The 25,269-nt window shown below is 45.4% G+C and overlaps 1 protein-coding gene across 4 annotated transcripts in view; it reads right to left on the reverse strand.

Moving 5' to 3' along the window:
* Nucleotides 1–1,371: 1,371 nt before the first annotated feature.
* Nucleotides 1,372–25,269, reverse strand: part of tbc1d22a (TBC1 domain family, member 22a) — a 94,861-nt gene continuing 70,963 nt past the window's right edge. For 3 of the 4 annotated variants that reach the window (XM_076111883.1, XM_076111885.1, XM_076111882.1), the window contains 2 exons: nt 19,220–19,315; nt 1,372–4,749 (listed from right to left, as the gene is read on the reverse strand). In XM_076111883.1, coding sequence (XP_075967998.1) covers nt 4,621–4,749; nt 19,220–19,315 — 225 coding nt within the window. In that variant the 3' untranslated portion in view covers nt 1,372–4,620. Of the gene's footprint in view, nt 4,750–19,219; nt 19,316–23,553; nt 24,346–25,269 lie in introns of those variants that run through there. The other variant, XM_076111886.1, reaches the window with a different exon arrangement.

The following is a 25,269-nucleotide window of genomic DNA, read 5'->3' on the forward strand; positions in this document are numbered from 1 at the left end:
AGAAAAAGGTGCAGAATGACTGGAAGGAGATGGAACCGGTATAAAGACGGCGTTGGAGCGGATGTGTGTATATTTTGTGCCAACTGTAAAAACAATAAATAAGCAGCCAGGAGTCATTTTCCATTCACCGCCCCGGCGCGCCTGCTTCCCCTCCGTTGCCTCGGCACAAACTTGAAATTGAAACTGATTTGCATCACAGTTGCCAGCGCCTCCGCAGTGCATCTGAAATCCTCTCCGGAGACATCCTCAATCTGCGTGTTATCCTTCACTGTGACAATATAGCGCCGTCGCCCGTGCAGCTCCAACTCTTCAGAAATTGAATCAGGAAATTGATTTCGGGGCTGCGGGCTTGAAAATCCACAAAAGTGCTGCGACGTCTGCCGCGACATTTGTGCCGTATGGTGATCCCAGAATGATCCAACATGTTGCCAGTGTGTGACCCCTCGACGAGAAGGACTCACGCTGGCATTTGGTGGTTTACAGGCCCGCACATTGGGGGAGTTAGGAGGGCACTGGGAGGTAAAACAGCAGACATACTGTACAAATAAACAGCTTCGACAGCATGTAGAGGAAAATGGCCGAGAGGAAAACAGTTGATTTTGCTAATATTTGCACTATATCTTTTTTTTTTGCTCCAGCTGGTCTTTTGTTGGCAACTGTTTCATCTTTCTTCACACATTAGTGTGTGTGTGTGCGTACACACACATGCGCGAGCCTTCCTGCGACCATTTAATGTATTTTTAATTTCCCACAAAGTGACTGGAGTCCTCAGTGACCGGCACTCCATAATTGGCTGCCTGTGTAAACATCAGTCAGCCTAACGAGAGCGCAGCAGCTTCTCCTGTGGGTTGCTGCACGTGCACACACACGCACTCACACAGGTATGTATTGTCATTTGCAAGTGAATGCAGCCTGGCTCTGGTTTTTGTCTCTCCCGAATCACACATGCACTGAGGGAGAGGGGGAGAGAGAGAGAGGGAGAGGGGGAAGAGAGGGATCTCATTAAGCAAGCTAGTGCTGCCATTTCCTCCAGGGGGTTCAGGCCAGAAGTGTTTACCTGTTACACCGTGTATATGGGAATGGTGTGTGTGTGTGTGTGTGTGTGTGTGTGTGTGTGTGTGTGAATACAACGGACACAATTAGCTACATGTGGCACATGAGCGGAGCTTTTAGCCGCGGCCCGGCTAATGCATGCGCAGACACGCGACTGCATTGTTTCTTAATTTTCAGTGTATTAAAGAATGGCATTCTGGGAGCATTGAAATATATCACACCTCGAAATGCGCGCACACACACACACACACACACACACACACACACACACACACCAAGAAAACACGTAGACACAGCATGACGCCTTATTCAAAGCAATTTTGTCATATATAGGATTTATTTACACTTTCTATTTACAGATTTTTGTTTCAAAATCTTCTCTGTACACATTTTTAAATTCGAGAACCACGACTCTGGTCGCCCACGCGCTCCCGTATTATTAGATTTTGTTTTCTGAGTACTCAAGAGGCAAGAGACATGGAGGAGGGACTTTTCTTTTTCTTTTTTTTTTCAGTTTGGTTTTCATAAACATATTTCTCATGTCTGGAGAAGAGCGAAAAGAGAAAAAACGTTAAAAATAAAAAACTGAAGAAATGAAAGCAGCTGAAAATGTTGCTTAATGATACCCTCCTGAAGATGCTCCAAAGAATGTTTGAAGCTTGCCTGTGTGTGTGTGTGTGTGTGTGTGTGTGTGTGTGTGTGTGGGCTAACAGAAAAATGGGCTCCAGCCAGATACCACCCAGGCCTTCATCACCATGGAGATGTGTGTGTGTGAGGAGACAGTGGGTTAAGGGCCAGCTAATTTGAGATCGTGTGAATGTGTGCTTGTTTATTAAACCATCTTTTTTCACAAAGTAAGCAGCTACGTCTTGTTAAGGGGGAATTACTGCGATATGACTCTCTAAGACGGGGGGGGGGGGGGGGGGGTGAGCCTACCCTGTTGGCCCGCGACTCACACACAAACACACGCAAAGGCGTAACTTTTTCTGTATCTACATAACCTGTAACCGCACAAACTAATGTAGTTAGCCAATGACTACCTTTTTGTGTTTTTGGTTTTGGAAAGGCAAAAAACAAAAAAAAAACCTCACTACAGCCCGATGCACACTGCTTCAACAAGTGGAGGAATCCAAAGGTTGACAGGCCTGCTGTTCATTGAGAGGGGGGGGGGGGGGGGGGGGGGGTACCATCAGGTTTGAGCCACTCAAATGCCCAGAGAGTTATTAAACAGTTCATGTTGGTGACCCCCCCCCCCCCCCCACCCAAAAAAAAAAGAGGTCTGTCTTTTCACAGCAAATGCAAAATGTCATAATATTGCTGCCAAATAAATGTAAATCCTCCCAAGTTCATTTGAGATCAAGAATATAACTAAGACGCTCGCTCATGTCTCCAGTTAGGCACAACTTAATAGGCTCGTCACGTAAACAGCATAAAAAAATAAAAACCAAAGAAACCAAAAAAAGACAAATCTTTTAAAAAGCTGATTGAAAGAATAAATCTCATACAAAAAGAGGGAGAGAGAGAGAGAGACAGAGAGAGAGAGAGCATGGGAGATGAGGGGCTGGTGAAACCGGTGCAGATTGGGTAAAAATAATAAAATTGTATCCCAAGTGTGATCAAAGACTGACAGCTCTCACAGAAAAAAGCGCTGAAACTTCAAAAAGATACAGAGCCCCACCGTCCCCTCTCTCCTTCACACACCTACGCACACCGCCTTTGCAGGCCGGGGTGACAATAATGGATCCTGGCGGAGACGCGACAGGAGACTCCAGACGGTAACAGCTCTGTGTTATGTCATGAATGTCTGATTCACAACCCCCCCCCCCCCCCCCCCCCCCCCATCCCCCACACCCTCCTCCCAAGATTACACCAATATGGTGCTACTGACTTTGGGTTAGCTGCTCTATATGAACGGAGCAGCAGGGACAGGTATTGCAAAAAACGGTGAGACTGTGTTAAGTGTGTGTGTGTGTGTGTGTGTGTGTGTGTGTGTGTGGTGGGGGTGCAAGAAGGTTCTGGTTCAGTGCTGCTGCTTTTGTTCATTTATGTGCAGCTCGCTATACGCAGAAGTAGTTTACATTGAAGGGTTTAATAACTTATCTGTTGAGTTATGTTTCTGCCACTGACGCCAATTAGTTATATTAACAGCAAAGCAAATTGGAATTTTTGAATATTTAAAAATAGAACTAATTTTGCCAGTTGGAGGGCAAAAAAAGGCAATGGCGACACTCCGCTACACATGATGTATCGGGCTCAGCAGCGACGGCCACATTTTGGGTTAAAGATTACAGTTGTGTTTTTTTAAAATTGGAACTACTTTTTGGAGGCTGTGCAATGAAAGTGTTGTATTTGGACTCATTTCTGTAACTGTTGCACAAACACTTCACACATTGCATCTGGGCTTGCTGTTGGAATCCCCCAAACCTCTCCGATGGAGCGACTCCTGAAACAAACTCTAAATAAATATCAAAGACTCGTCGCGCGTGTTGGAAGGTTGATGCGGCCCAAAAGACAGATGGAGAGAAGGGGAGAGTAAACAAAGACAGGATGTTTCTTAATTAAGGCAAAATTGTTCAATCGGAACTTGACTACAAAAACAACCCACGTTAAGAAGAAGCACTTTTTTCTTCTTCTTGCAAATTCAAAATTTAGCTTCCGCGAGTGTGACGGGACCCCGTACTGGTGTGTGTGCACGTTTACACGACAAATGTGTTCTGAGGTAGTCCTGGGTTCGGGAGGAGGGGTAGTCATAAGACATGGCTCACCACGGCTGGTCTTACAGCGTGCTGTCGCAGCGCCGGGCCGATTGAGTTGGTGTTTGGTGGTTTGTAGAAGGAGGGAGTCATGTTTCCCCTCACAGACTGACAATCTCTCTCTCTCTCTCTGTGTAAAGTCCTAGTGTGGTAGTTTGTCAACAAACTGTGTCGCTCCTGTCACACAGCAGGAGGAGGGGAAAAAAGAAGAAGAAGAAGAAGAAAAACAGGAGAGGTCATGTTCCTCCAGGTGGTGTTGTGACCAGGAGAGCGGGGCTCAGATATGTAAACCATCTAGTGCAGTGCCCTTTGGCCATCTTTCTTTGTCTTTGCAAAAAAAATAAAAAATAAAGGTCACACTTTGGCCTCTGGAAACAAAACACAATGTATTGCCGTGGTACTGGACTAAACTCCCGGCGGTGCTGAGCTTCACGGTCCTGCATCAGGCCTGAGCTCGTACTCTGAGGAGTCAGCTTGAGCGGACCAAAAAAAAAAAAAAAAAGGAAGTCGTGGTCGTCAGTGATGGAGAGAGTTCTGCCCCCCGGGACTGAAGGAGTGCACATCAGAGAGAAAAATAATTTAAAAAAAGAAAAGGCTCAACGTCGTCATGTTAAAATGCTACGCCGCACGTCCTCCCGCTCATTGGTTGATTCAAATCTCTTAGTAGCTGAAAAGGGAGGTTAAGAAAAAAAAGGGGAGGTCCTTCCCTGTAGGAAGAGAGGCCTCGCAGTTCAGCAGACGACTGCAGGGGCAGGAGAGGAGGGACAAGAGGAGGAGGAGGAGGAGGAGCAGCAGCTGCAGAGAGCCACGCTTATCATCTCTTGTAGTGGTTGGGCGCGTCCGCGAAGGCAAACTTCAACCTGTAGGCTTCAGCCAGCAGTACGCTCACTTCCTCGTTGCCCCAGTGCATTGTGGGAAGGTTCTGCAGGAGGATCATCAGACCCTGTTGGGGGAAGAAGAAAAAAATGACAATTAGAGCTCAGTCGATTATTGTGATAATCGATTAATCGTGTGAGACTTTATTTTAAACAGGATTGCCAAATATTCTCTGATTCCAGCTTCTCTCTTATGTGATGTTGTTTTTTGTTTTATCTCACTGTAGATGGAATATCACTGGGTTTTGGATTGTTGGGCAGCCAAAACAAGACGGCTGAAGATGTCACCACGGGTTCTGGTGAATTGCGACGGCCATTTCCCACCATCTTCTTACGTTTGATGATCAAACGACTAAAACATAAATAGAGAAACTAATGGAGTGAGATTTGAAAATGTGCCAGCCTTACACACTGTTTTCCCCACTGAATCTCTCTCCTTTATTTGAAAACTACAGAGCCCAAAACTATGCTAAACTACCGGAATGCATCTACAGTATTATTACAAGCTGCAGTCGGATTTGGGATCCCACAAAGTACACCCTTTGGGGGTAATGCTAGTGTGGCAGACAAGCACAGTTCCACTTGCTTTCTGCCTCTTCCTGGGTGTGAGAGTGTGACACAGATGTTATTAACTCAGTCAAAGTGGTTTAATAACAGCTGTGAGAGAAAGAGAGAGACGATAAAGAGGCGGGGAAGGGGAAAAACAAGGAATCAGGAAAGACAGAACAAAGTGTCAAGTACAATTCAGTGGAGCTCAAGCCTTTCCCCAGATTCTTGTTCTGTACATTACTATGTTAGTAAGAAGACAGACAACACACACAAGTTTAATCTCACCATCTAATGCCTCTCTCTCAAAGGGGAATGAGACTGGTTAGCTGGGAGACAGATTGATTCTGATTCTGTGTGTGTGTGTGTGTGTGTGCTACGGATCAGTGTACCGGGAGCTTTCATCATCATGGCTGAAATCATTGCCGTGACAACAGGGTTTACAACCAATCACGGTGCTGATAATCACATCGAAAGTTCAAGTCGCGTCGGGTCTTCTGGTGTCGGCACTCAACCGACTCCAGAGCTGTATTTCAGCGCTGGTTGACGATTTTGAATGTGAAAAGGATCTTCCTTCCCTCGGCGTCAGAGCGTCAAAGTCAATTCCGATGCATATTCCACCCTCGTCTTTCTACGACTGCTGCGAAAGTCAAACGACAGAAAACTTTAGATCCGCTACGGCGAGGTCCTTTCTTACCCCCTTCTACGTAATAAATTGATGGTGTTCGGCTCCATTAATGTTTTTCGCTTCCTCGCACGTTTTTTAATGAGCCGGTGAGACGACCCCGACGACTTCTCAACACAAAGCGATTGTATACCGAGGGAGGCTGGGACAGTACAAGTGTTCTTCAACTAATTAAGCTCAATTCTGCCGACCTGGCCGGATTTCTTTTTCAGATTAGGCCGCCGCCGCGTTTCATCTCGGCACTCTGGATAACTGAGAAGGTGGATCTGCAGTTTTGACACATACTTGGTGTTGAAATTGTGTTCTTTGTCTTCAGTGAAAGAGTAACTCGTGATTATTTTGTTGGCTGACAAGTCACGGGCGGTGAGCGAGCGCTGCGCAAACTTAAAACAGATCAGATTCCCTCTACCGCTCCTTATCACGACCATCAAAATCCATCTGCTTGTTAATTCTGCACGCTGTAATAGATGCCCCTTAGAGAAGGAGGCCTGGACCTTGACTTTGAAAGGGCTGGACTTATAACATCCCACCTTTTGGTTCAGAAAGACGCACTTCTCTGAAGTAGGTTTTTTTTTCTCCCCGCTGTGAGTGATGGAGAGCGGAGGAAAGAGAGGAGGCAGCCTGATCAGAATTCAGCTCGCCTTCCTCTCATCTGTATTCAATAGAGTATCACTATCAGCCCCCCCTCCCCTCCCACCCTTTCATCACTCACGCTCTCTCCCGTTCTCACACACACACACGCAATGGAAATGCAACAATGCTGCTCACAGCTAAAGGACTGCGTGTCAACACGGGTGGGTTCACGTGTTGCGTATTTATGAGTGTGTGATGTCGGCTCCACGTGACGACAATCAGATGCTCGAGAAAACAAATCCAAAAAAAAGGGCCCCCGCTGAACATCTGTCAGGCACACTGAGCTGAATACAGATAACAATTATTTCATTTAAAGAGAACAAAGAGGGAGCAGGTTCAAAAGAAGAAGAACGCTCCTACTATAACTGTCAGTCCCACTTAAAGAGAGCGGTCCGTGTGGATGTGTGGTGTTTACAGTATGTGAATGCGTTATGGTAAGTGCTCTGTGCATCGCGCCCGGTGGGTCCTGGATGCCCGGGGCTAGACACCGTGTACCTCCCTTACTGTACTTCAGTGCCGCAGGCTCTTCAGGGGCAAAAAAACACACAAAAAAAAAACTCCAGAAAGTTTCCCTATGGAATAACAACACTGCATCCTGGATACACATGACATGAGGAGTGAGAATAATATATGCCGAGGAGCATCGCTACACTGAAAGAGTTAAAATTCATTGTGAAGGCTCGAATTCTGCGGAGATTTAATAGCCGAACGAGACAATTAAGATGCTTGTTGATGTTATTTTAAAGCCAACCTTTGAATTGAGGGATGGGAAGTGTCGGCGTTTACATTTTAGACCGCAACAGTATTGTAATTCACTTAAAGTCTCGCTGAAATCAAAGTTAAGTGCCTACTGCTAAAATGAAGAAAAAGGCAGATACCTTCTTATTGTACATTACTATGTGTCATCTGTATAAGAGCAACAGCTCAGCCCTTGTCTGATATAAATACTGACAGCTGACAGCCAGACCTCATGTATCAGACGTCCTGTTTTAGCCTCCACAGCAAAGAGAGATGGATAAGTTGTAGGAGGGAAATCTACCATGTGTTACCATGACGTAGCCATAGATTTTAGGAACCCTTCTGTCATGTCACTGGTGAGTGATCATGTTTTAGAACCGGTACTTTGTGTGCTTATGCCTCTCAACACCCCCCCCCCCATCCTTTTCTGTTGATTTCCATAAATCAACAACAGGCACTCATTTCTTTTGCTACAGACGAAGGACCAACCACCACGGGAGTCTAATCAAGTCCCGCTTCGAGTGCTTCAGCCGCTGGGCAACGCACCTGAACAAACGAAGGCACGTCAAGTACGCACGCGAGCGCACTCGTGCGATCGTCCGCCGCACAAGCACACACACACCCTCAGTGACTGAGGAGCTTCATTAGGAGCGTATTTTTCGTGCGGCAACCATCTGCTGGCTATCACGTCTGTTGGGCTAATGACTTTAACACGGTTTAATTGCATACATCTCGCTGTCGGGGGAGGGGGGGGGGGGGGGGGGGGCGCACACTCACTCCACTCCACACAGGTGGCAACACTGTATGAATGAGTGTGTCTGTGCAATGCATTACAGTCGATGTATGGTTTGTGAGTAGTAACGGAGTGTGTGTGTGTGTGTCTCTGGGTATTAGGAATAAATCAAAGAGAGAAAGAGATGATACAGTTAATTAAAGGTACAGGCGCAACAAAAAAAGGAGACGGAGCTGTGCGTGTATGTGCAGTATAGGTGTGTAAGGCGTTTATGTAGGTAGCTTGTTATGTGCTGTGTGTGTGTGTGTGTGTGGGGAGCTTGTGGTTATTCGGGCATGAATACCCATTTATCCCACAGAACTAACAAACACATTGATCCACCATCACTGTATACAGTAGGCTACAAAAGGAAGGCAATTAGCTCTCCATCTCCTAAGCTTGGCAAGGCTTAAAGTGGTTAATGGCTATTGATAGTGAGGGGAAAGCAGATTGTCAATAGAGTCAGTGCTAATGCTCTTTCTTCTTCAAAAAAAAAGAAAAAGTGAATGGGATAACGTAATGAATACACAGAGACCGCTGTCGACTGAAATGCACTTGCCGTGTGTATAGTCACTGTTTTAACCTCCATCTGACCGGTGGTGGGCTGAGTTAATGCGCTCCGTCCTCGTCTCCGCTTCACATTTGTGAAGCCGCAACATGTTCGGTGGCAAATCCTCCACTTCGGTTAATGAGAAGAAGCTGCTGATTCACTCTGTGGGAACGTGGCGTGGGAGCGGAGGAAGTAAAGCGGAAAGCCGCGCAATAACACCGAGGCAGAGCAGAGCCTCGACGGACACGAAGACGCCGCAGTCTGAAAACGCGCTCTGCCCCGGTTTATTTGTGCAGCACTGGGTCGGATGAGTGTGTGTAGTGCACGCAATTTGAGTTACAGACGACCATTAGTGACAATAGCTGAAGCTTTAAATGGAGTCTGAGAGAAATGTTACTCCAAGTACCATTAACGCGGTGGCTGAGGCCCGTCGGCAGTTCTGCTGAACACACACACACACACACACACACACACACACACACACACACACACACACACACACACACACACACACACACACACACACACACACACACACACACACACACACACACACACACACACACACACACACACACACACACACACACACACACACACAATTAAAGCCCACTCTTCCTGTGAACCAAATAGCCTATTTGCTGGCAGAGTGAGATGGTGCTAAGTGAAGTGAGTACAATGTCTGACCAAAGTCCTGAGAGGCGCTTCGCCGTTCCTGCGGCATCAACTACGGCTCCCCACAGCGAGCGCCAAAAAGGGGGGGGGGGGGGGGGCATGACAGGTGTGGCTTTTGAGCTCACCAACAGACACACTTTTGGGGCCGTTGACATGTACTATTCCACCTCCGACCTCCTTCAACCGACACATCTACATGAGCGCACGCATTGGAGATGAGGCTGCCTCGCGCACGCGGGCCGTCACCTACGCGCGCACAAACACGGCGGGCTGCCGGATGGCGGTAATGGTGTTTTGCAGCACCCCGAGGTGTAATGGGCCTAGGCACGGCTCAGTCAGGGCCATTAGCTTGCTGTAGTTCGTATAATTACACAAAATGGGCACTCTGGCAAACAGTGGGTGCTAATGTAGGAGCGGGGCACTGCGGCGTGCGGAGGTAGGAGCTGACGTAGGCTGGCAAGGCCAAGTTGTCAAGTAAAAAGGACGGCGGGTACAGTGGCAGCCTGCCACGCGGCGACGCGCCGCACCTTGAGCCGCAGAGTGGCTGCCAGCTTGCACACGGCTGTACACAGGTCATTTTAAATGTCGACTGACGCAGAAGATAAGAGGAAGTTGTGTTATTAACTTCGCTGCCACACAGCCACCTGTTACTCTGCCGAGTGGCAGCCTGGTAGACCTCCGCTTAGTCCTCTCCTGCTCTCTGTAGACACCTATGCAGAGAAAATAATCTCTATGTAGCGGCTCCAATTAACATATTGTTGTGTTTCGGTCGTCAGATAACGGAATCGGTATGAAATAGTGTGTTTACCAAGAGTCGTTCCAAAGCTTCTGCAATTTGATAAAAAGCACACAAGATACACATTCATGCCTATTCCTTCATTTTCCTTTTGTGTGGCATTACTTTTTACCAGTTTAATCAGCAGTACCAAATTATTCATGCAGTAAAAACCCGTTCTGACGTTGTAGTAATGGCCCATTCGAGGTAACTGTGCTGTGCAGGCGTGTCAGGTTCAGTTTAGAGCGGGCGGAAAACAGAGACACACATTCACACCTTGCCTGTCTTTTGTCTTGGCAGTGTCAACCGGCGGTCTCTCTGGGGGGGAGCTACTTTTTTTTTTTTTTAAGTGCCTGGGGCAAGGGAGGTGGTTTAAGCTGTTTAAAGAACGTTAAGAGGAGACTGTGCAGCTTCTCGCCTTTTTTTTATAGCTCTGAGCCACATCGAAGCAGAAGCTGGCGAACCCGTCACGCAGTACAACTGTACGCCATTGTTCCATTAAAAGGCCCTGCATTCATATGTAAATCATCCACTTAGCTACAAGTGATTCACACATACATTCTATATGATATATATATATAGCATTTTGTATATTAGATCTTCAACTTCAACATGAACAAAAAGACCCGAGTTCACGTACATTTTTCAAGCAACGGAGGCAAAAGTGTTGCCGAAATAGATGCAAAACAAGCATTTTATAAGCCCGTCGCATCCCCACTTGAATAGATTGATGGGAGAAAGCCCAATTAGTAATGAAATATAATGACTTGTGCGTTAACAGAACATGTTTTAGTCATTTTTGTATATTTCATGCAGCCCTGAGAAGTACTAGAGAGAGAAAAAAAAGACAACCGCCATTTCGACGTGCTTAATGTGCGTTTTAACATCAGTCCACGATTGTGCATCACAAACAAATTCATTACGTCCTGCACCGTTTCTTTACAAAAGGGAAAAGATAAGGGGACATGTGGGATGTGGGCACAACCTTTGGTCATGTAAATACTGTGGGAGTGCGAATGAGAATGGATGGCAGATTGGTTGAAAGCTCGGGAGTACGCGTGAAACCAACAGCGTGGGCGTTCAGAGTTGAGCTTATCGTTTTGATACTCCAACTCCCACTGACGCCTCGTAGTATAATGCCTTTTAATGGTCTTAATTAAAACAGAAAAATAAAAGAGTAAACAGATATTCCTCTGGGAGGGATAATAACTGGGATTTCTTTGCTCTCAGCGGTCCACGCTGCTGCCTCGCACCCATTGCTGTACCAGTCAATGGCAGATCAATGGCAGGTTCACCACCTCTGGAGAGAATGCAGCTGGAAGCAATCCGAGTACTAAAACAGTTGTCTGTGCTTTCCTCCGTGCATTGAAGCATTCATGGTGATATTTCACTCAGCTCGACTAGTTTCACTTTTTTCGGCACGCACCGACTTCAAAGTTCAGGAGCGGTCGATATTTAGCCGTTTGGCCCCTTCTGCTCGCACCGTTACCGCCCAAACATTCCAGTTTCCACACCGTTTAAAACACGCAAACACGACTTTAGAAATGTGTGAGCCGGTTGCTCTTGCTTGCTGAATATCATGCTGACTGCCGCGCCAGCAAAATCAGGCAATTCGAACGCGCAACGGGAGCTTGACCGCGCAGAGGCCATATGCATTTTGGAATACTAGATTCTTCAAAAGAAAAAATAGTGCCTCAACAGTATTACTCCAGCCGTCCACCCACTGCCGAGTTGAGAAAGTTTAATGCCACCCTAATCAACAGTTCATGATCCCTGAAAACAAACCCAACCAGGAGCAGAAACGCCTCAGTTCCTGTTTGACTGCACATAAGAGCATTTAAATCTAAAATTCAATATTTATGTCTCAGTTCATGCCCCAGCCCATTCCTCAAACCTCCTTTTTTTTCTCTCTTTTTCTTAAAAAAAAATCGATTCCTCCCTCCTCCTCCTCCTGTCTGTTTATTCCTCACAAGCGGGTCGATATTGCTGTTTATTTGGCATTTTTGTGTCTTAACTGAGTTGAGCAGGGGAGCATGCAGTTGGCTTATGGGCTGACAGAACATCAACTGTTATTCCGTTATCTTAGGGAAAAAACAAATCTATAAACCGCAGACTCTTCCTATCTCTATTTCCCGCTCTTTTGTGGATAAACCTCAGCCGGTGATGAGAAACTCAGACCGAAAGCTAATCATCCCACACCCGATTGTCCTGAGCTGATAAATGCTTCTACGAGGCTCCTGGCAAACTTGTGCCGATCAACAGAACAACGCGTCTCTGCCTCGCTGCTAATAAACAACTGCGCTTGTGCACATATATATTTTTTCTTTTCTTCCTACCTCGATTGCAACGCCGTGACTGATCGCTACAGACTTTCCAGACAGCTTTGGTCATCAAAACCGTACGCAACGATGACTCGGCGTACGTGCCCGCGCGAGTTAGCTTGACGGTGAAACTTTGGCCGTGGATGATGAGTGATGGAGAGCGTGTAGGTGGAGGGAGAGCAATGACAGAGGGGATGTCACAGAGTAAAAGGCAGGGCGGCATAATTAACTTCCAACATATTAAGTCCCCTCTCATTTTCTTTTTTTTTTCTTCTCTCTCTCCTCCTATTGTTTTGGCACAAATAGATTCATATGCCACATCGGCGCAGCACTCAATCTGCAGGGTGATTATTAAAAGTTGTTTACCAGGGGTGGCCTTGTCTCACTTTCCACGCTATTGACTACGGTGCTGCCATCCATCAGAGACGCTGCAAACCCCCTGAGCGGGTCGGCTCCACACTAGCCAAGTTTTCGGGGAGAAAGTTATGGGGGAGAAAATGAGGAGGTCTTGTCGTGATGAATGGGGCGGGAAGAATGTGGAATTAATCAGAGGCAGGATCGAGCTGCAATGCAGGCCCGTGGTGATGTCGACTAAAACTCAAATTAGCTGCAAGGAAACAATGAATATTACCCTCCATAAGTGATCCTCCGAGCTGCACGGAACTTATTAAGTAATTTGACTTGCGACAAATAATAGTAATATAGACACATATGTAATACAGTTACTGACCAAGGCATTGGTGGCTAGATTCTACGGGATGATTGATATTCAACATATCGCATCATAAAATGGACAGAAATACAATTTCGCATGTAGAATACATTCCAGTAAAAGCAGTAGAGGGCCCTATGGGTTGTTTGACACACTGCAGCATTGGTGTTGGCAAAGTGAAACATCTAGAGCGACCAGATGTCCCGATCAAACCGCGCGAGCTCCAGTTTTCAAGCATTTGTCCTGGCGTCCTGACAGGGACACACTTAGTTCTCATAATTAGACTGAGTGAATTTAGTTTCTCCCAAAATAAACATTAAAAGAGGTCTTTGTGCAATGTGTTGCCAGGCACAACAATGGTTTTATTAGGACAATGGTTGGTGCGAATCGACGCTCGAATGTCCTTTTTACCAGTATACAGTGGCAGGGAAAGCACACATCTTTATTAAATGTGCATAACATTAGGATTTTTCATGTTGGAAATAAGTTAATTGCGTCCCATTTTCTCCCAACAGAACATAGACAACGGCCCAATTCACATATCTCTGTGTCTCCGTATGAATGTATTGGGTTTTATTCTCCAACAAGGCTTTCAGTTTTGCAAACCCGTGTCATTTGGGTACATCGTATGTGCAGATGCTGCAGTTACTAACTGAGGCTTCAAATTAAATATAGATAATCACTGCCCCATCGCCACAGAAAACCATCAACTAACAAACAAACATTTCCCAAATTGAATTCTAGACAGAATTTGAGTTTTTCATCTTCTGTAGAATATAAGAATGAATCTTCAACAAAGCGTTCCCATTGAAATAGTGCTGACATTTCCAGAACACTCCAGCTCCTCTGGAGTGCCCTCCTTTCCTTTATTGGCGAGGCAGCCGAACCCAAGGCGTTCTCCACACGTAACTGATCTGAGGACAGACGCTGACATTTACAAAAGGTCCACAGCTTTTCACACACCATTAATTAAAGTGAAAACAAATCTTGGCCTCCCTTCCTTCACTCTTCCACCCGTCGCCTTCTTGTCCTCGCTTCAGCTCCTCCTGCATGTCTGCGGGAGAAACTGGAGCGACAGTCAGATTCCGTTTACACCGAACTAATAGGTTTGCTTTCACATAAACGCTTGGCCTCGCATTAATGATCACGACGGGGACTATTCAGCAACGCTTACTAATGAAATCTCAGGGAGACCGAGAGGTGGCCCGAGATCAAGAAGTTCCACTGATGGCCGTGAAATCAACGCTGACGAAGGCGAGCTTTGCTTTCGTTCGTGGATGGACACAGATGTGAGTCTGCAGGTTCATTTAAGTGCTGCTTGACCGATGAAACAGATAGTATAGTGTCATATCCTTAAACATGCTGAATCAAAATCAAGTTACATTTATTAAAAAACTAATTGGGTCGGTCTTAGGGCGCATAATTAACAGCCAGCTGGTTCTTTAATCACCTTAATAATTGTTATGGTGCAAGAGTAGGAAACATGTATGGTATAAAACAAGGGACGGAAAGCAACAGGCATGCGTGTTAAACATAAAATATATGTTTTGCTGCTGAGGAATGGAGTTTAGTTTTACATTACCATGTGCAGAGCGGGTTATATAATGTATGTAAAGGTGCTCTGATAAATAAATAAAAAAGCATGCCAATAGGAGTTATACACGTCAATAAATATTCGAGATGGAGACAGAGAGCATATAGAGGATATAGTGTATGTGCCTTGTTTTTAAACTAAAATGCAATGTAGCACCCTTTGCTGCACATCACTTCAAAGTATATGAGCTCCAGTTGAATCGTACGCCGAATACTTTGAGAATAATGAAGAGGCATCATTTAAACAGATATATATATATATATATTATATAAGCAAATAGTAGTTTACACGGGCAGCAGCAAGTGCCAGGAAATATTGCAATTGTGAAAATAGTAAATTGAACGACTACTTCTGAGGCCGTCATCTTGGGAAACAAATTGCGAGAAAATAGCTAAATTGCAAACAGAGCAATGATTCCCTTTCGCTCTGGCATGCATAACAAGTTGACATTTGTGCTAAAGCCTGACAAGAACCCTCGTCTCGCTGAATTTCGGGCTGTCGGGTTGTGTCTTATTACTCCATTTCAAAATATCGCTGAAAAACAAGGTTATTTGCTGCATCTGAACCTCGAGGCGGTTTTTCGAAGGCAGACGGCTCCATTGTCTCATTTTCCCCGGGATGAGGTACAGCTCCACAAACGCAGGGTTACGGGCCAGAGTGCGGATGTTTTTCATCGTCATTTAAATGCAGCTCTCTGCAGTGGCCCTTTGCTGGTGTCTGCAGGTGGCAAGGACTAATGGGAAATGGCGGCGACAGTGCTGGCCCGACTAAAAAACAGCAAACCTGCATAATAACTCGGCCCGTTACGGTGTGCTGAAAAGTGAATACAATTGTACGGCGTGAGAGAGAATTGTGTACGAGCATGTTTATGTTGTCGTGTCTGTGAGCGCGTGGCTTTGAGTGACAGAGAAAATAAATGAAAATGTGTGTGTGTGTGTGTTGGTGGACGCCAAAACTTATCCAAGCAGTCCAGGCCTGCAGTTAGCAGTGGTGTGCTAGCTGAGGTGGAACGGTGGAAGGCAGATTGCTTGGGGAGTGCCACACTTCCTCCTGCTTTTCATTTAGCAGCTTAACCAATCCAATCCCACAACCAGGAGAGGAGATTCACACTCGCTCTCCTTACTGTGTTCGATAACAATGCACGAATTAGCCTTTTGAAATTACTTTCTGCATGGGTTTTTTAATTAAAACTATTAAAAAGTGGATTAATCCCTCTCAGGACCCCAGGCATGTAACTCGCCAGCAGTTTGTCATACGTTGCCGCTCCCCGATTCCTATATTTCACATTAAAGACAGTTAGCTCACACTTGTGTACAGTGAGTGACTACACTGCAGTGGTTGAGCAGCTTTAGAGGGTTATTATGTATCAAACAGAATGACCTCAAAAGAACAACTTTTGCATCTGAGAGTTTTAACCTGTAACTTTCCAATCTAGTGTCTCCACAAATTAGAAAAGGTGGTGGAATCTATGACAGAGTATTTAGATTTCAAACCAATATGCAGGTAATTAATGTATTGCAGCAGAGCGAACACAGGTTCCCAACTGAGCAAAGCACAAATCAATCAAAACCGTAATTTCCATCTATTACACAAAACAACAAGTTGTTAATATTGTGCTGTGCTAACTAGCTGCAACACATCTAGTTAGCCTCCAGGCCTGGGGAAATTGGTGTCGCAATTCAGTGTAATAATGCGTAGATTGATGAGAACAGGTTGGAAACCTTTATTATATTGCTGCAAGGGCATGTTGTTTCTGTGAATGCATGTTGTCGGCTGAAAAGGCACGACCGAGTTGGGTAAATGGTTAATGCGTGTGTTGGATTGTCTGTCAACATGTTGTTGCCTTTGGACAGTTTCGGGGCTCTATACTATTGGATGCGCTCTCACAAACTTTAAGCAGACAAGTTTAGGATGTCTCATTTATAAAATTCCATGGCAATCATTTTAATAGTTGTCGAGACCTTTCACTAAAAACACACACACAAAAACTCAGAGGATTACCAATGTCAGATATTCTGGGGACTATGAATATGTATAAGAAATTTTAGAGCAATTTGTCCAACAGTTGTGGAGATAAGTCACGATAAAAAACAGTAAGACAAAGCAAAAGATGAAACAGCAAAGACATAGAGAGCGCCAAAAACAGAGCGGCTGGGAATTAATAACGGAGAGAGAAACAGAGATGCAGAGAAAGACAGGAGGAGAAAGAAAGGCAAACATGAGAGGAAAGTGATGCCGTGAGGGCTCTTGGATGAAGCATGTTGAGATAAGAGCTGTTCAACGGGCCCTTAAGAACCTGGCAGGCCCACGTTTGAACTCTGAGGCTCAGTGGATCCCAGGCAGAAATCTCTTGAAATTAAACTACTAAAGCCGACAAGAGAAGAAATCTTTCTCTTTCCTCACCGACGCTAATCTGTGTAAAAAAAAAAGAAGTTCTTGGTAAAATGTATTATTTTTGGTTGATCAATTTGTGGAAATTAACCTTTTTATAATGTAATGTTAGTTTTGCTAATTAGCACGAAACACAATGTGCCATGAGGCTGATGGTGAGTCATTAGAATTCATCATCTGGGGACCATGAATGTCTGTGCAATCTATCTAGCAGATGGGACATTTCATTGAATGACCTGCTGCACTAGAAGAACATTTAGGACAACGGATCTGTACGACTATACCAATCGGCATTTCACAAAAAGTGACGATTGCGATCAATCTTCTTGTGACCATGAACGTCTGCAGAAATGTCCGTGGCAATCCAACCAGTAGTTGTTTAGACAATGTGTTCTGGACCAAAGTGACGGACTGACTGACATCGCCACGCAGAGAGTCATACTGTAAGCATGACTAACATTATAACGTGATGTTTAGTCACCAGCCTCTATCGTACTTGCGAGTGCAAAGAATGAAGCTGACCTATGTGTCTTCAAGCTGATGGCGTTTAGGAACTTCCTGAATTCATAATGTTTCTCAAGTCTGCCATTGTTGACTCCCCCACAGGCTCTGTCTGCTCTCAGTACGCCTGACAAGTCCTGTTCAAATTGTGAACATTTCCATAATTATTGCGGAGACACTTTAACCACACAAGGGTTAGCGAGGCTTTTTACTCTGTGCATAGCTCAAATATGCCGCAGCAATCCATTAAAAAAAAAAACTATAACCATCTTAAGTTCAATCTGAAATGGGATCCAACAAAAAGCAGCAATCTTATTTGAACTTGGTTTAGGGAAAAAAGGCGATAGAGAGGGCGTTAAGACGAGCATGAAAGTAAGAACAGATGAGTCAGTTGATGCCTCATCTTCAAACTCCCGACAGCCTCCGGAGTCTCACTCAGTGGGTGAATCGGCTTTAATCTACCGGCGTCCATCTGAAACACAGGTTCTTTAGAACTGTAACCCCTCCGACTGCTATCGTCTTTGAAGACGTCTTCTGATGTATTACATGGTGGGAGTGACAGAAAAGACGGAGTGGCTCCCCCCCCCTTGTATAAGCTGTAATTGTTTTATAACCACCTGCGGGGTGCCACGGTAGAAATCAGATGTGCAGGACATCGGAAGTGCTGAGAGTCATTTCTCATTGGAGTACTGAATTATGTCACGATACTGTGATTCCAATAAATGAAAACCAGCAGGAAGGCAATCGTCGCAGGGAATGCTACTCTGATCCAAGGTGTCATTCAGAGCAAATTGCTCACACTGTGGGGAAATGGGTATTTTTCACATTTGTCAAAAAAAAAAAGAAGCTTTGTTAACAAGTGGCAGCGCAGGGTAGAATCACTTTACCTGAATATGTTTTTAGCCTTTTCGTTATGAAACATTAAAGACACTATGTTGTTCTCTTGAAGCGGTCTGTAAAGTTAACTTAAAGATCGGTAATGATCAACCAGACTCAGTTGTCTGCAATCAGGTATTAGCTTGCACTAAAAACTGATTCCCGGTATTTCCTCCAACTCTTTTCTTCTTCTTCTTTCGCTGCTTTTTTGAAACGAAGTTGAAACGAAGTGAATCAACGACGAAGAACGCTAAGGAACGACACGGAACGACACGGAACACGAGAACAGCGGGAGTGGAGGAAACGTGACGCACTAATGAGGCGAAAGAAGAGAAGAAGAGAGGGCAGCCAGAGAGCGGAGCTGATGTTTTGTATGCGATGATATTAGACCGTGTTGCTACTGTTAAGAAGCCAGGCCCCAGGCCCCCCCCCCCCCCAGTGAGCTGGCAACCAAAGTCACCTTCTGGCAGCTGTCTACTGTCATCTACTAATGCACTCACAACGACTTCTGAACCTCCCAGTTAATGACCAAGGAGGTAATGGAGTGGGATGTAGGCCACGGACGGCTCTACGCTCTGGATTTTTAGGTTTTTTTTTTGCACACAACCGGGACAACCGAGGCTCATTTGCAATATCGATATGAAGCCACGCCCGGCGTATCACCATCGGCGTCACCAGCTGGATGTGAGAGCAGGTATGGATTAATGTACGTGCGCGCGCGACCTCAGTCCTGAACACAGAGCTTTTGTGTCTTGTGTGTGCACGTTACCTGAAAGTCCCTCTCCTCTAGGATCTCTTTCCTCCACCTCACCAGGAAGGCGGCGCACACGTAGAGGTGGAAATGGGAGAAGCCCTCTGGTTCAGCCTGGTGAGAGAGAGAGAGAGAGCGAGAGATATTCAAATGTTCATTTACAACAAGTTTAACATTTCACACACACAGCGATGTTACATTGTTAAAACAGAAGCTCGGGATACTTCAAATAGCTCTCGCCTTCTTTTATCACATTTCATTTTAAGATTAAGAAGCATTTTTACATGATGTATTTAGTCTGCCCTCTACACCAAAAGAAGGAGAAGAAGAAGAGAGATAAAACATTTATCGCTCACAAATCCCGAAATTTTACATTCGCAGGGCGACAGAGACAAAGAAGGATACAAATCCCCTCTTCTTTTCTCATCTTTTTTTTTATTTCAGCCCCTCGTTATGTTTGGCGAATTATCTTTTTTTCATGACTCGGCAATGAGCGGGGGAATTAAAGTGCGAGAGAGACAAAGGATGAGATGTTCCTTGTTCTATTCATTTATTTTTTTCCCTCCGGAGCCCTATCAGAGGGAGGATAATTACCGGGGCCCTTTAAATGTAAGTGAATAGGGAACGTATGCCCCCCATTAAAGGTGGGATAGAATATCAAAAGAGCATTTTAATGTGTGAGCTTTTCCTCAATGCGTTCTTGGCACGCTCGTCCGGGGCTTTAGTTTAACCACATGCTGTGCGTTAGTCCAGCTTAAAAATTCATGGGATTAAAATGTGGAATTGCACTCATGAATCTGTGTCTCTGCCGTCTGTGCCAACGCACAGACGAACTTGAGTGGAAGTAACACACAAATCACAAATTGCACTCTTAGTAAATAGCATGAAATCATGAATTTATTCATGCGTGCTCTCCGATGCGTCTACTTCGATAGTTTTAGAAGCGATGCTGTATTAATATATACGACGCCCACGTTTTTTTTACAACCCGGCATCATTTTGAGTTTTAGGAAGCTGACCCCTCACACACTCTTTAATCCAATAGTATGCTCTGCAGACTCTTTGGCACAGGTGAGTGCATAGAAGAGCCCGGGGCGGCACACATGTTCCAATAACTCAGCACACGTTTATCGCATTTTTACATCTAATTTACAGGACTGCAATTAGACGGAGGCGGTTGCAGCATTAACTCATTTCCACTTTTCTCAGAGTAACCGAGCGCTGCTCTTTAACCACCGTACTCATTTGTGTAGAACAGCGAGCCATAACTCTGCAGGAATTAACAGGAAGTGCCTTTCTGCTGTGATAATTGAATTTCCCTCCAGGAACGAGGCAAGAAATAATAGTGGATGGATGGATTTAAACGAGAGGCGCGATGCAGAAGCGGTCATAAAGCAGCTGTATGTCAGCTCTCCTTCCGCACTGCGCTGTTGCCGTTCTTGTGTTTTGGGTTTTTCTAGACGGATTGGATCCTCCCTACGCCTTCGTGTCTCCCGTCGTTTGGGTTTCCTCTTACTTCACCCACTTAGTTAAACCAATTTTCAGAATTTCCCAACTGAGAGTGTTTGTGTTTGTGGGGGAAAGAGAAAGTGAGTAGTAGAAATAGAAAATGTGTGGTGAGGGAGAGAAAAAATAGGTGTGTTTGTGAACAGTGAAGCGTGATGTGAGTTGTAAACTGGCAGGTGATTGGCTTGTTGGTCTAACCTTGCATCTACAATCCAAACAAAACAGAAACAAGCAAACACTCCCGCGCACAAACAGATGAGTTAGTATACGAGTGGCGTACGGCGGTGCAATGTTTATCGGCCCACACAAGCTTTGCGCACTTTTAATTTCCTTTCTTCTGTCTGTGTGTGTGTGTGTGTGTGTGTGAGAGAGTTCATGGTTGAGGGCACCGATGAACTCTCATGCACTGTGAAACTCTGAATTCCAGTCTCTCTCCGTCTGCCCGCTCTCCCTCATTTTCAATCACCTCTCCATCTATCCTCGGCTCTCACAATCTCTCGCCTGCTTCAGTCTCATTCTACGAATATCTCTCTCTCTCCCCCTCTCTGTCCCCCTCTCTCCCCCCCCTCGATGTTTTGATTGGTCGCCGCTCATTTCCACGGCGCTCCACCAATCATTTGAAACCGTTTGCCTCCATTGGTCCATCAACAAATGATGGACCATGGAAAGCACAATTTATGATAAACCATGTCACTGTGAACACTTTATAGTGCTCACGAGGATGCACTCAGGACTAAAAGGCTTCCAGACCAACAGGTCAAATCATTTAAAGGGACAGTTCAACATTTTGGGAAACGCACGTATCAGTCTTCTTGCTGAGTTAGAGAAACTTGATACCACTTTCATGTCTTGCGTGTTATGCACGACACCAGAGATGATGATGATAGCACGATGGCAATCATTGTTAGCGGCAGTCCAACACTGCAACGTATAACTGAAACAAAAGACAATACAATGCACAGCCTGAAACCGTCTTCCTCTGTCTGACCACACATCGCTCTCGTCCTCATTCCTCTTTCTGACAGCCCCTCCTGCCCTATCCATCCACTGCTGCTGCATCAGCTGAAGGCTTTCGCATCATTACGATCTGCTAAATAAAGTTTGTGATGGGAGTCAAGGTAACTCTGTCAAACTCGCCTCTCCCTCTTCTCCTCCCCCATTGTTATGCCTGGTCTCCCCCCTTGTGTCAGGGCAGCCATATTAGCTGAGACACGCGAGACTCTGACTGACAAGTGCTGCTGATCAAAGTGGGGAGAAGGTGGGGGTGAGAGGGGGGTGGGGGGTACAGGGAGGGGAGAAGAGTCGATAGGGAGAGGGGTAAGAGGGAGTGCACGAGAGTACGGAGAGGATAGGAGGCAAAAGGTGCACGGGGGGGGAGGAGATGAGAGTGTTGCAATGTCACGGTGTCTTCAAACTGCTGCGCTGGCTGTCTGACTAGTCTCATCGCTCCAAAACAAAGCATCCTGACGTGGGACTAACTCGATACCCTGACGGGCCGACTCCAGACAAGGTGAAAAGGTGGCGTAGCTGGGGGAGTGACGCGAGGCGATGAACGAGCAGATTTGATCTGATTTTTTTTCCTCCTCCCCGTTTCAGACGAACAAGGCGACGGCAGCGATTTGCCGACGGATGACATTAACCGCTACAAGCTGTACAAGGACTCCTGCGTGCGACCGCTCTCTAAGGGCCAGGACGCTGCGCACGCTGTGGGGTGTGTGCACGACCGCAGCACACGTTTAAAAAAAAAAAAAATACTAAACGAAGGCAAAGAGTGAAAGGTAAATTACAGTGAGAGATCTCAGAGAAAACAAATAGGAGGATGACAGGTGGCTGGTCATGATGAAATCCATTTAAAAAGCAGGAAAGGGGGGGGGGGGGGGGGGGGGCTTGTTGAGGGAATGAATGCCAGAGGAACGGCTCTAAATACATTCAAAATTAACTTTCATAGTTTCTGTCCCCGTGTGTGCTTCCGTCTCCTATTCCGCGTCTTGCTTAAGGCTACATTTTAAATTGCCAACCGCTAAGGTTAATCAAAGGGCGGGTAAAAAGCAACATCAACTAATAATATCAGATTTCCCATCCCTCCAACCTCCCTTTGTTTATGTCGTACTTGATGAGAAAACTAGAAACATTGCGACGCAACGCCGGCACATTAACTCACATAACTGCGGTAAATGCTACCTTTGTTGAAACACATATTGTGCGCTGAGACCTTCAGAGTCAGACAATAAGAGAGAAACAGGGAGAAGTACTGATGCTCATGTCAGACGCATTGTGACGGAGGAGAGTAAGGCTCGGTGTGTGTGTGTGTGTGTGTGAGATCGGGGTCCTGTCTGCAGAGGCCTGGTCTCATTGTTGACCGAGACCTGCGAGGCCGACCCTTACTACAGATAGGAAGGAAAAGTGAGGAGGGCCACTTCCCTTCTGGGACGCTCGCACAATCTCCCTCTTATTCCGTCGGCAGGCAGGTGTTTTATTCATATTCAAGAGAACCCTGGTGTGGTCTGATAAAGATAAAGCACGGCCTTTAGAAGGGTTACTCCTCTTGGTTGCACTTGAGAGAGAAAAATATATGCTTGTGATTAAATAATGCCCTCAAAAGAAATTCAAGCTCAATGGGAGCATTTAGTTCTTTCTTCCCCGTGGCACTAACACTGAATGAATCTGTCTGAAGAAGGCCATGAAACAATGTAATGCGTTTCTTCTTGTGGTAGCGGATTGCATATGCATACCACTCTTAAATATGTGTAGAGCTTTATTTATGAATAGCGAGAGGGGAAAAAGCCCCCAAAATGAAGATATTTCAACTCAAAAACATCACATTATTGTGGCACGTGAATATCAAAGGGGGGCAGAAAATGGTTTTATTTACAATCATTTATCCAAAAACATATGTTTTCATCCACCATAAAACCACACAATATATTTCACAGTAACCTCATCATATACGTTCTAAAGCTGCAACTAATGATAACCCTCAGTGTGGAATAATCTGCTGGTTATTTTGTGAATTTGTATTTGAAATATCAGCAAAGGGTGAAAAGTACCCTTCACAATTTCCTATGTCCTGTGATCAAACTGCTCACTTTGTCTGACCAACAGCCTAAAATGTAAAAAATGAGAAGCTGGAGCATTGAACAGTACAAATGTAGTAGAGTAGAATTTTAAAGTAGCCTGAAAATGGAATCAAAGCGACACACAAGGACCATTGTGCACATTTGATTTAGTTTGGCTGTTTAATCTCAATCTGAGCTAATCTTCTGGCTCTTGTTGCAGTAAATTACCACGTGTGTTGCTGTTTTTTTGCACCAAGAATGGGCACATTTAATCACATCTTGCAGAATGCTTTTAAACGGGGCCACTTACAGACGCTGAACAGCTCCCAGCCTGGTAAATACAAGCGTCCATATGGAAAAAGACCATATTTCAGAACCTGAGAAGTGTCAGCGTATCCTTTTAACAGCCATGCTAATGCTGCCACACTGAGCTACTTGCTAATTTCATGCTCCACGCAACAGGGATAATTTGGTCCCTGTCTGTCTGTCCTTCTGTCTGTGTGTGTCTGTGCCAGGGAGAAAACGTGTGTCTCTCCATGTGCGAGTGCGTTTCTCTCCACATCCTTCATGTTTCTCCATCTCCTCCTCGTCGTGAGATCAATAGTGACAAATGGAGAAAAAGGGACAAAGAGGGGGGGGGGGGGGAGAAATGGGAATCAGACAAAAAGAAATATAGAGGTAAAAAACAAAAAGACAAATATGGAGAAGAGACAGAAAGAGAAGATGACGAAGGAAGCCTGTGTTGTGCTGGATCGGGCAACCGAACAGATGGCCGCACCGCAGAGAGAGGACCACAGCGGAGACATTACAACGCTCAGGTTAAAATCTCCACTGGAACACACACACACACACACACACACACACACACACACACACACACACACACACACACACACACACACACACACACACACACACACACACACACACACACACACACACACACACACACACACACACACAGGCAAAGGGCAAGGTCTTTCTGTGTATTATCTGCGTTTGTGAGAGACCCACTCTAGGTTCTTTTGCCTTTGTTTTCTCCAACATCTTCCCCCAACTCGCGGTGTTTCACGGACGTGCGTTAAGGACGTTTGTCAAAAAAAAAGCTGCTTTAATCTAGTTTGGAAATCCAGGTTGTTTAGACGACAATGAATAATGCATATTTCGTCGCGTACAACAACCAAATCATCTCCCAAACAGAGAAGAGAGAGAGAGAGAGAGAAGTTCTTGCCTCCGAGGTAAAGTCGGTAAAGCATGACAAGAGCAACACAGGGAAGCCTTCTGACGAGGGAAGGAACACAAAGATTTTAACAGCTTCAAGAGCATTGTCCCCTGAGCGGAAGTTTGCCAAAGAACCGACTTCGTCAAAAAGGATGAAATCACATGCCGCCGGCTCTTTTTGTTTTTTTTGCACAGCATATCCAATTAATTGAAGCACTTCAAATCTCCACCTGGTTGCATGTTGTTGTCGACCGTCTCTCAAAAAGCGGCATTCAAGCGTCATTC

Source organism: Anarhichas minor, unplaced genomic scaffold (genome assembly GCF_050575085.1).
Source record: "Anarhichas minor isolate MPS153535 unplaced genomic scaffold, ASM5057508v1 ptg000045l, whole genome shotgun sequence".
In the NCBI taxonomy this organism is placed as follows: Eukaryota; Metazoa; Chordata; class Actinopteri; order Perciformes; family Anarhichadidae; genus Anarhichas; species Anarhichas minor.